General features: G+C 42.9%; 1 protein-coding gene across 1 annotated transcript in view; it reads left to right on the plus strand.

The window, feature by feature from the left end:
• adamts6 (ADAM metallopeptidase with thrombospondin type 1 motif, 6) overlaps positions 1 to 9,893 on the plus strand; it is a 58,057-nt gene that overhangs the window by 45,001 nt on the left and 3,163 nt on the right. Inside the window, exons 19-23 of the mRNA XM_008325537.2 lie at positions 153 to 316; positions 2,214 to 2,352; positions 4,845 to 4,974; positions 8,037 to 8,241; positions 8,323 to 8,499. Coding sequence (XP_008323759.1) covers positions 153 to 316; positions 2,214 to 2,352; positions 4,845 to 4,974; positions 8,037 to 8,241; positions 8,323 to 8,499 — 815 coding nt within the window. The remainder of the gene's footprint in view (positions 1 to 152; positions 317 to 2,213; positions 2,353 to 4,844; positions 4,975 to 8,036; positions 8,242 to 8,322; positions 8,500 to 9,893) is intronic.

Here is a 9,893-nt window from a genome sequence, read left to right on the forward strand (position 1 = left end):
TCTGAATACACATGCTGATGACGGTGAAGATGACTGACAGCCATGACATCACACCAAAATGACCGTCTCCACCTGTTCCCTCGACTACTGTTCCGGTCTGGTGTTCTTTCCAGCTTTCCCTAAAAAGCTTCTTGATTTCTGTAATTACCTAGCTCTGAAATCCGAAGAAGACGATTATTACATCAACGGTGCGTGGACCATCGACTGGCCCAGGAAGTTTGACATCGCAGGGACAGTGTTCCACTACAAGAGACCCTCGGATGAGCCAGAGTCTTTGGAGGCGTTGGGAGCTACCACTGAAAACCTCTTTGTCATGGTAATACACTGTTTGTTTTTATCACTGAATTCTGTTTTACGTCAGTGGACACTTGAACATCAGGACACCATGAAGCTGCAGTTAAAGATATCAGCCCAAATATCCTGACACCAACACTGATCCCTAGACTTCCCCTATGTGCAATCAGTATCACCATCTGACAGAGAATGAAGTAAAACAGGTTTGATTTGAACATTACCTGTCTGTGTTAAACTAAATTAAAAACAAATGAACATGTATCTAAAAAATGTTTGTATTGTTTTCAAGAAAAGTACACAAATGAACAGGTTTGTACGACCCTAGCTATCATCAGATGCCAAGTACACAAATGAACAGGTTTGTACGAGCTATCATCAGATGCACACTCTCTCTGCCATGTGTCATCGTTCTTCCCTGCTCTAGTTTTTGTAACAGTTTTTTCATTTGTGGAAATCAGGGAGCTCTTATTACGCAGGAAACTTCTAGAACTTAACTTTAAGACCTGGTCTGCGTTGACCTCACTGGTCTGATGCCAAGCAGTGGCAGCTCCCCTTGACATCGTCTCCACAAATTGCTGTTTAAGGAACTTTCGTCTTCAAAACTGAGACACGAGCGGTCAGATAAGGTCAGTGGTGTGACCAGATCGGGTTGGCCCACGTCTATATTTTCCGTTTTCTATACATTTCTTAGCGGCTTTTTATTCACTCCTGAGACAGTGTCTAGAGGAGAAATTCAAACTACTACTTGTATATTTTAGAACCTGGACGGTTGCTAACATAAAGCCTCACCTGGATGAAAACCATACGTTTTCCTGTCATTAAAATAAATTCACAGCCTATATAATGTGGGACACTTGAAACGCCTCCTCTCGCTCTGAGGCTTGTTGATGTTAGTGTCTTTCATTCCACTTTAGTACATCTGCATGCTAACCTCAGCTCACCCTAAAGCAGCGGTTTGAGGTAGAAACCACACACACACACACACACACACACACACACACACATATCACATACACAGTATCTGCACGTATAGTAAAAGTCTGTAATGATTTTCATCACGTGTTTTTTTTTTTTGCTGTATTAGCCAGGGCTTTTAATCTGAAAATACTGAGACCACACAGTGCAGCTGGAGTAGACCAGCCAGCAGTTACTTGACCACTAGCTATTTCTTTGTGGCCTGAAAAGCTGTGCTTTACTTCCTCTGTTTCAGACGCATATAAAGCCTCACTCATCTGGACTGAGGAACTGCATTTAGAGCTGTAATGATCGAAGAACTGGTCTGATTTTTAATATGGAAGGAGTCACATTTTCACACTTTTTTTTTTATTAATCTATATATCAATTTTATTGTTGTAGGACTCAGTGTATAGATATCAGTGTATGTTTTACTGTTTGAGAATATTTACCACATGATATAATCAACAATTTTTATGTAATTTCTTTTTATTATTGCTCGTTCTTATTAGTGGTTTTACTCAAAACTGGGAAAAAAAACATGTTTTTCTTGTGTTCATCACAGGGAAACATACAGAGACAAAACGTCCATTAAATAAACTATTCCACAATTTGCATGTTTTTGAAAACACTGGAGAAAACCCAGAGTCAAACTCTTCAGACATTCAACAGTCAGAAAGCCTTCTGTTAGAAATGCAGTTTAACGTTGTGATTTCCTGCTGTAAGGCATCAGCACTAATCACTCTACCACCGTCTGGCCCCTCAGTTGAAAATGATTGGCCTTTTCACAGGTAAAAAAAAAGTTAAATAAAGTATCTTATCTTAAACCTATGTTTGGGTTTCAGCTTATCTGGACAAAAACACTCTTCTAAACACACACGCAGTCAAAACAACTTTAATCATTTCATTATCTACTGGCAGCCCCTCACTGTTATTTCCTTTCTCTTCTTGCTGTGTATTCACAGGTCCTTCTTCAGGAACAGAACATGGGAATACGCTACAAATTCAACGTGCCCATCCAGCGCACAGGTAGCGGTGACAACGAGGTGGGCTTCTCCTGGCACCACCTGCCCTGGTCCGAGTGCTCAGCGACCTGCGCTGGAGGTAAAGTGAACACTGCAACAACACTGCTGTCATGGTGTCAGTCAGGTTTAGAGATTTGAACGGAGCTTCACGGTTCCTGCTCCACGTGTTGTTTCTCAGCCTGTGTCACCTGCAAATCTGAAACTTGAATTGCTTTTGTTTCTGTACAAATCTTCCATTGGACTTAGTGTTTGGTCCGTACAGTCTTTCTCCAGCAGCTATCAAGTGTTCTTACGGTAGCTGCCCACATGGGCCAGATTCCAAGTGGGGTTTTACTGAAGTGATGAACCTACCAGCATTACATTGGTTGTCTGGTACACACAGATATCATATTCTTCACCTCCTCTTCTGCTCTCATCTTCTTCACCTGGTCCACTTCCACCACTCTGTGACCCCGAAATGTCCCTGTTTCTGACTCTGTCTGTTCCTGAGTCGTGTTCTTGTCTGAGCCTGATCTTTGGCCCCCAACCAGGAGTTGTACCTCTTCCTCTGCACCTGTCAGCACTGTTGTCTTCATCAAAGCGTCCGTCCTCTGTGGCTCCCCCACCCCCAGCTCCCTCCCCTTCCCCACATGGGCTGTCCATCTGTCAACGTCAACCCATTATCTTTTTCCTGGTTGACGACTTCCTTCCTTCATCACCAGCCTCTGGTCAGTGTTCCCTCTGTATCTACTGGTCATATTTAAATCTCTGTCCTCACCTGTGTGTTAATCTTCAGCTCCTAAAAGTCAGTTTCTATCCCAATATCTGCTCCAGTTGGGAGTCCTAACCAAACACACAGCAGTTTTACTTCCATGAACTGTGTACAGAGAAGTTTAGAAAACTGCACCGTTGATTCCATCTGTGAGTCTCTTTAGTTGACCTTGTTATGTACAGGCACGTGTCGTCCACTCTCTCACACTGAGCACTTCCTGTCATAGAGAGCTGTCGTCTCTCAGGGACTGGACCTGTGACGTCATCTCCTCTGATAGTAGTTTCTCAGTTGTTTGTTAGCCTTAACCCACAGTACATGGTTGGTTCCATGGTTGATGTCATCATCGATCATCCTGATTGTCTGGTTGTATTCAGTAGAGCGATCAGTTTTCAGGATGGTGTTGAGCTTTTATCTTTTACTTCTTACGGAGGTAGAGGCGCGCAAAAAAACAAAAACCTAATTTAATCTAATCTGAGGTCTAAGATAAAAATGTCCACAACGTTGCTCGATGCACATGTTTGCAGGATATCTGCACAACAGCAGAATGCACATACACAGAAAAATGCATTTGACATTCTTAGATATTTAATACAGAATATTTGTGTGTTTTCCTTCTACGCGTGCATATGTGTGTGTGTGTGTGTGTGTGTGTGTGTTGAGTGGCTGTAAATCTTCTAACTAATAATTCCACAAATGCTGAGGAGTGTGTGGAAACCCGGGATTGTAACCGGAGCTGGTTTTCCAAAATCATTACCTGACAGCCTGGGGATTCAGCCCTGTCATAAATTGAATATGTATATTTTCCATATTGTTGCCACAGTAATGAATATGGTGTCATTTCTGTGAATGAGCTGCTCTTCATAGCTTTTGGTTTACCAGCAATGCACACAGATGCGGCCGCTCCTCCAGAGCGCTTCATCCAGAATCTCTAACCGCACTGAAATGTTGACCATGGCCTCAAGAATGACTAAACCAAACCTTTTAGCCCAAAAGCAATGGGTTTCATGTAACAATAAACAATGTTTCTCCCCAGATGTCAAGCCTGGCCTGGACGCGTTTGTAATATTTTGTAAAAGCACGACTGAATTCACATGTGGCTTCCTCGGAGAAGGGATTTCCAAGTGCAGAGCGGAGGCTTGAAGCCGTTCCTTAGATGGATAGGCACAAAGTGCCGTCCGGTGTCGTAAACATGCCTGTGCATTGTTGACTCAAATGATCTAATTTGTGTCTACCGTGTGTCTGCGACTGCACCGAGCTGTAAATCAACGACGCCGCGTTTAAACACGCAGTCAGCTCAGCCAATCATCAGGTGTTGTTTAATAATTCACCGCACTAATAAAACCCATGGATTTCATTTCAAGAACTGATAGGTACATTTTCTATACACACTCAACACACACACACACACAGATCCATATTTCATTACAGCTGCCAGACAAGTCTGCAGTGAGATCTGTCCCAGGAGGGTTTAAACAGACCATTTCTAAATTGCAGTGGCACACACACACACACTCACACACACACACTCACACTGAGAGTTGTGACACCGATACAGTAGCCCTCACTCCCTCCGTTAGAAGCCAAAGTAAAGAGCTCTGTGCTCTGTAAAAGTGATTTGCCAAGGTATCCTGCAAAGAATCAGGAATTTACATGTCTGGATTTGCTACAGACTGAAAGCGATACCGTGTCTGCTCAAACACAGCCCTCGACACGACGGCCGCCTTCCATGTTTCTTCAGTCATTTAATGTGCAAGATCAGCTGAGCTGCGCTGCTGTCGTGTTGATCAGTCTTCTTCTCCCTTCCCCTTCCATTCATGCAGGTTCCCAGGAGCAGGGAGTGGTGTGTAAGAGGTTGGATGACAACTCTGTGGTGCAGAACAGCTACTGTGACCCAGACAGCAAACCTCCAGAGAACCAGAGGGACTGCAACACCGAGCCCTGTCCCCCAGAGTACGTCACCATCAATCTCACTCACTGTCTGCGTCAACTCCAGGCTGTTTGTGTTTTACCAAAAATCTCCATTGTTGTTGTGTCATACACCATCGTTTACCACAGCCGCGACCACACCGCAACGTTTGAATAAGACACGGAGCAGAGACTGTACAGAAAGTCACCTTTTTCTCATTATAAATCTTCATTCGCTGCTGATGTTTGTTGTACCGTGGAGGACTGACGGTAGGAGCCAGAGAAATCACACCATTAGTCTCTACTTTCACTGCGAGATGACATTACCATGTAGTGGAACTTGGAAAAAAGTCTTAGGATTGCGAGATGACATTACCATGTAGTGGAAAAAAGTCTTAGGATTTTTTTGAGGAAATTTTAAGACAAAAATTATTTTAATTGAAGTGCAAACACTTCATTAATTCATTCAGAGAATTCTCAGGGATGTCTTTTACACCGAGTCATGAAACACTACTTTTCAATTCAAGTCCTTTTGAGATTTGGGGGAAGAAAAAAAATAGAAAGGTAGATCAAAACCTGTGACAAATTTTTTACAAGGTTTCCAGGTTTCATATATCTCTAAAAACCTCCACGTCTCAAATCTGAGACAGTAAAATATGCTCTTCCATCCTACTGTGGTATGGCAGAGTTACTTCATTTGGTCTGGAGTTGTAACGAGTTGTAATTGCATATTTTTAAAACCCAACTATAAAAGTATTGGTGATGGTATTGGTGAGCACAAAAATGAAAAAACTTGGTAAAAGTTAGTATTGTAATAATTACAATAATGAGCGTGACGAAAACCAAAACGTACTAAAGAAAAGCAAGAGAAAACCGCGTTAATTCTGTGTTGGTCCCAGTGACACCTTTGACACCACACACACACAGACTGAGTAAAGCAGCGGTCAGTTAATGTTTTCAAAAGGGAAAGTGTCCATAAAACCTGGCTGACTGCTGATATGAATTCACCTTCAATAAGCCCAGGTTGTAAAATGTGTTTGATAGAAAATAATAAAATAAAAACGTCAGTGATTTATTGCTGCATATGTTAACTATTTTCAAGCTTTGCTCGGTGCCAAAAATAAGAGCCTTGGAAATGACCACCTGTGTTTGATTGTTTTGGCGTCTCCACTGATCCTGGAGGGGTAATATACATGTGTACAGGTGGAATATGAACCTGGTGGCCCGTGTTGTAGCTGGAAACGCAGCCAGACTCAATCACACTTGGAAAAAATTAGAGATTAATCACATGGTTGTTAATTAGTTTCAGACCATCTAACAATTCTGTGTGCATGAAAGTGCGTGCTGTTGTCTTCCAGCCAACGTGGCTAAATAATAGTAAATCTAGCGGTCATTTGTTTTGGTTAGCTCACGATGCTGTCTGTGGGTTATTTATTTTCACATCTGTATTCGGTGGTCGTGCGACCATGATATTTCATTTGTTTTGATAATTGTTTGATTAATATTTGAAGGCTGCAGCGCTGTATACATGAGTCCATGAGAGGAGGCAAACGCACTGCGCAGTACCAGGGTCAACAGAGAGACTCCGTGTAAACACAGTGTTTTACAATAGCCCTGCTTTTACGAGCCAGTGAAATGAAAGCCAGCAGATGTTTGAATGCGGTGTTCAATCTGAATGCATTCTTCTGCATGATGTAATATCTCACAGGCTGGATGTGTTTAGAGAGGCTGTTGTCTGTGCACTTTTACGATGTCTGTTCTGACGGTGACGACAGAGGACAGAACCACATCAGGTCGGAATCTGCTGAGCTTAGACGCCTATAACGCCGCTCTACAACATCCACCGCAGGAGTTCCATCATTCATTAATGTATTTATGATCTATAAATGCTAACCCTCTGTGAGTCACAGCCAATCAGAGCAGAGATGGAATGACAGCCTGGTGGAGTCATAGGTCACCACGGGACGAGGACAGACTGAGGTCCTGGTGTTTATCTGGTTCACGTCAGTGTTTGTTGACTGTTGTTACTAGGTGAAACAGATACTCAGTAATCTGGACTACTGCATGTGTACTGATGTACTCTACTTCAGTGGTTATTACAGTTTAAACGCTGTATACATGTGTTATTTTGGACAGTTCAACTTTCATTTTAGTCCACATTTAGTCAATAGAACTATTTTAACTTTAACTGAAGAAGCCTCTTGGATGAGAGGCAAAACATCTTCAAAAAAAAAAAATCGACTTTGTCCAGTTGTTTTCAATGTATCTATTTTTGACCTGGATGACTGCGAACCTCCACAGGTTTTGATCAGAGGATTCCTTCACACCATCCTCTGTTTATTCTACTACCAGACCTCTGATTAGATGTCCCGCCTTCTAGGCAACAAACACAGCTGTGATTGGCTCCTGCTCTAATTTGTTTTTCGAGTTTATTTGACAAAATTAACATTGGTTTGATTTGTTTTTGTATTCATTATTTGACTACAGCGTCCATACATTTCTTCATCTTCATTTAGCCCAGTGTAACTTCCTGTTTAGTTTTTTATTTAGTCTTACAAAATAATGTCTTTGTTTGGAGTATTTGATGAAAATTGTAAAATTGTAAGTGAATTTTCGCTGCTATGTACCACACTGTCTGATGAAATAGTACCACAACTTCTGAAACTACACAGAGAGAGAGAGAGAGAGAGAGAGAGAGAGAGAGAGACAGCAGGTATATATAACAGCTGTATTAACAAGAGCAGTAACAGTTCAGTCACTCTCCTAATCCTAATGGGAATCAGATTCCCCGTACACCACAGACCTAATCCCTGCCCTCAGTGGGAAAGGCTGCGTCAGACAAACTGTTCTAAATCACTTATTACAATACCACAACAGCGCCCCCTTGTTGAAGGCAAAAGCTGAAAAAATACTATAAATAAAGGGACCATTACATTTGTCAGGACTAGTCAAAGTCACAGAGTGATGATGTAAAATCAGATCAAAGCTTAAAATAGTTGTATTATTCTATTACAGTTCCATTAGAATTATTGAAATCAATATTTGTATCTTTGTTTTGTTTTGCCTGAGTACCGACGAATACTGACAGTAACGTGTCACTCCTCTAGGTGGTTTATCGGTGACTGGTCAGAATGCGGGAAGACGTGTGACGGTGGGATAAGGACGAGGACGGTCCTGTGTATCAGGAAGATTGGCCGCGCTGAGGAGGAGACACTCGAGGACACCCACTGTCTCACTCATCGCCCGCTCGAACGAGAGTCGTGTAACAATCAGTCATGCCCGCCAAAGTGGGTGACTCTGGATTGGTCGGAGGTACAACACTTCACTTGGCTCTTTCTGTTGTCGGTGCCGTTCCTACTTTCCTTCCTGAAAAATCTCCTTCTCTGTCTTCAGTGCACACCTAAGTGTGGCCCTGGCTACAAGCACCGCATAGCCTTGTGTAAGAGCAGCGACCTGAGCAAGACCTTCCCGCCGGCCCACTGCCCCAGCCACAACAAACCTCCAGTCAGAATCCGCTGTAGTTTAGGACGCTGTCCTCCTCCTCGCTGGATCCCTGGTGAATGGGGACAGGTAGGACCGTTACACTCCTCCGAGGCCTCGGTTTGAATGTTGAATTTGTCAGGTATATTTGTGTCACTGGTATTTAAACCGTTTACTGTAGTTTGTTGTAGTGTTTCATTTGTCTAATGAGTCATTTTTGTAAAAATGAGTATTTTACATTGAAACGTACGTAGTTAACCCTTCAGACCCTGAAGGGTTAACAAGACCAGAACGCACAGTCATTTTTTGGGGTCAAAAAGTCGTGTGCTAAGACTGACGTGTCTGATTTTAAACTAAACTATGTTGACGCTCGTCCTCCACAACCGTTCTCATCCTACCCTTGTCATATATGAGCAGTTTTCATGTTTTAAGTCTTGTTTTTTCAACCCTCAAAAGACAAGCTTTTTTTATTTGACCAAACTTTCTTGGAAACCTGTTTTGAAACAGGTTTTGATCTATATTATTTTCCCCAAAACAGGACGAACATTTGAAAGGAAATTGGCTCTTCACGAGACGAAGAAGCAGGTTTGGACCTGGCATGAAATATGTCTCTGATAGAAACGCAGTGTTGAGACACAAACAAAACAATCAAGTCAAAAAGATTTTTGTTCAAATAGTCTCTATTACTTTTTTCTTACCCTCGTGTTCCAAGTTTAAGATAATCGTAAGAATAAATCACAGCCCCCCTCCCCCCTCCTGCGCCCCCTCCCCTGGGGTGAGTGTATCTGTGTGTGCTCAGACAAGCCTGCAGTGTGTGATCAGTGTCAGTAATACACTCCTGGCTCTTTGAAGTTTATCTCTGCCTCAATCACTTCCAAAAACACGATTTAGAAGAAAAGTGAGGAGTAGTGTTCTCGGGATCACCCTGACACGGCTTAGTTCACTTAGCATAAGCTGTTGAACTTTATAACACAGCTGACTCATGTTTGAGGAGGGACGCCAGCGCGGCGTGCGTCAGGGAAAGATGTGTCCACAAAAAGTACGGCTTGTTATTTCGCAGAGTTTAATAATTTTGTGTAAAAGTGGAATTTTTAAACACTGCACTCGCGTGTTTAGAAGACGGTCAAGTGGATTGCTCAACCCTCTAGCGCGGGGCGGTATCGTAGTGTTGGCCTGGTCTGGTTCAGGTCAGAGGTCGGAGGTGAAGAGTCAGGCAGTCTAGGGCTCTGATCTCCCTCGGCTCGCCCACATGTTTGGTCCTAAGCATCATTAAAGTGCTTTTACAATTCAATCAGTGCCAGTAACAGCAATAACAGAGCAGACCTGACTGATAACCTCAGTGCTGACCATCAAAGAGACGCCCCCCTGTCCCCCTCCCCCCCGATCCCCCTCCACCACCGGCATGAAAAAGCCACGTTAATACCTTGTAGAGCAACAGCTAGAGTCTGCTGTTACGCAGCACTTTTTCATGCACCGCCGAGCCC

The sequence above is a fragment of the Cynoglossus semilaevis genome, chromosome 14 (assembly GCF_000523025.1).
Source record: "Cynoglossus semilaevis isolate Cse_v1.0 chromosome 14, Cse_v1.0, whole genome shotgun sequence".
NCBI lineage: Eukaryota > Metazoa > Chordata > Actinopteri > Pleuronectiformes > Cynoglossidae > Cynoglossus > Cynoglossus semilaevis.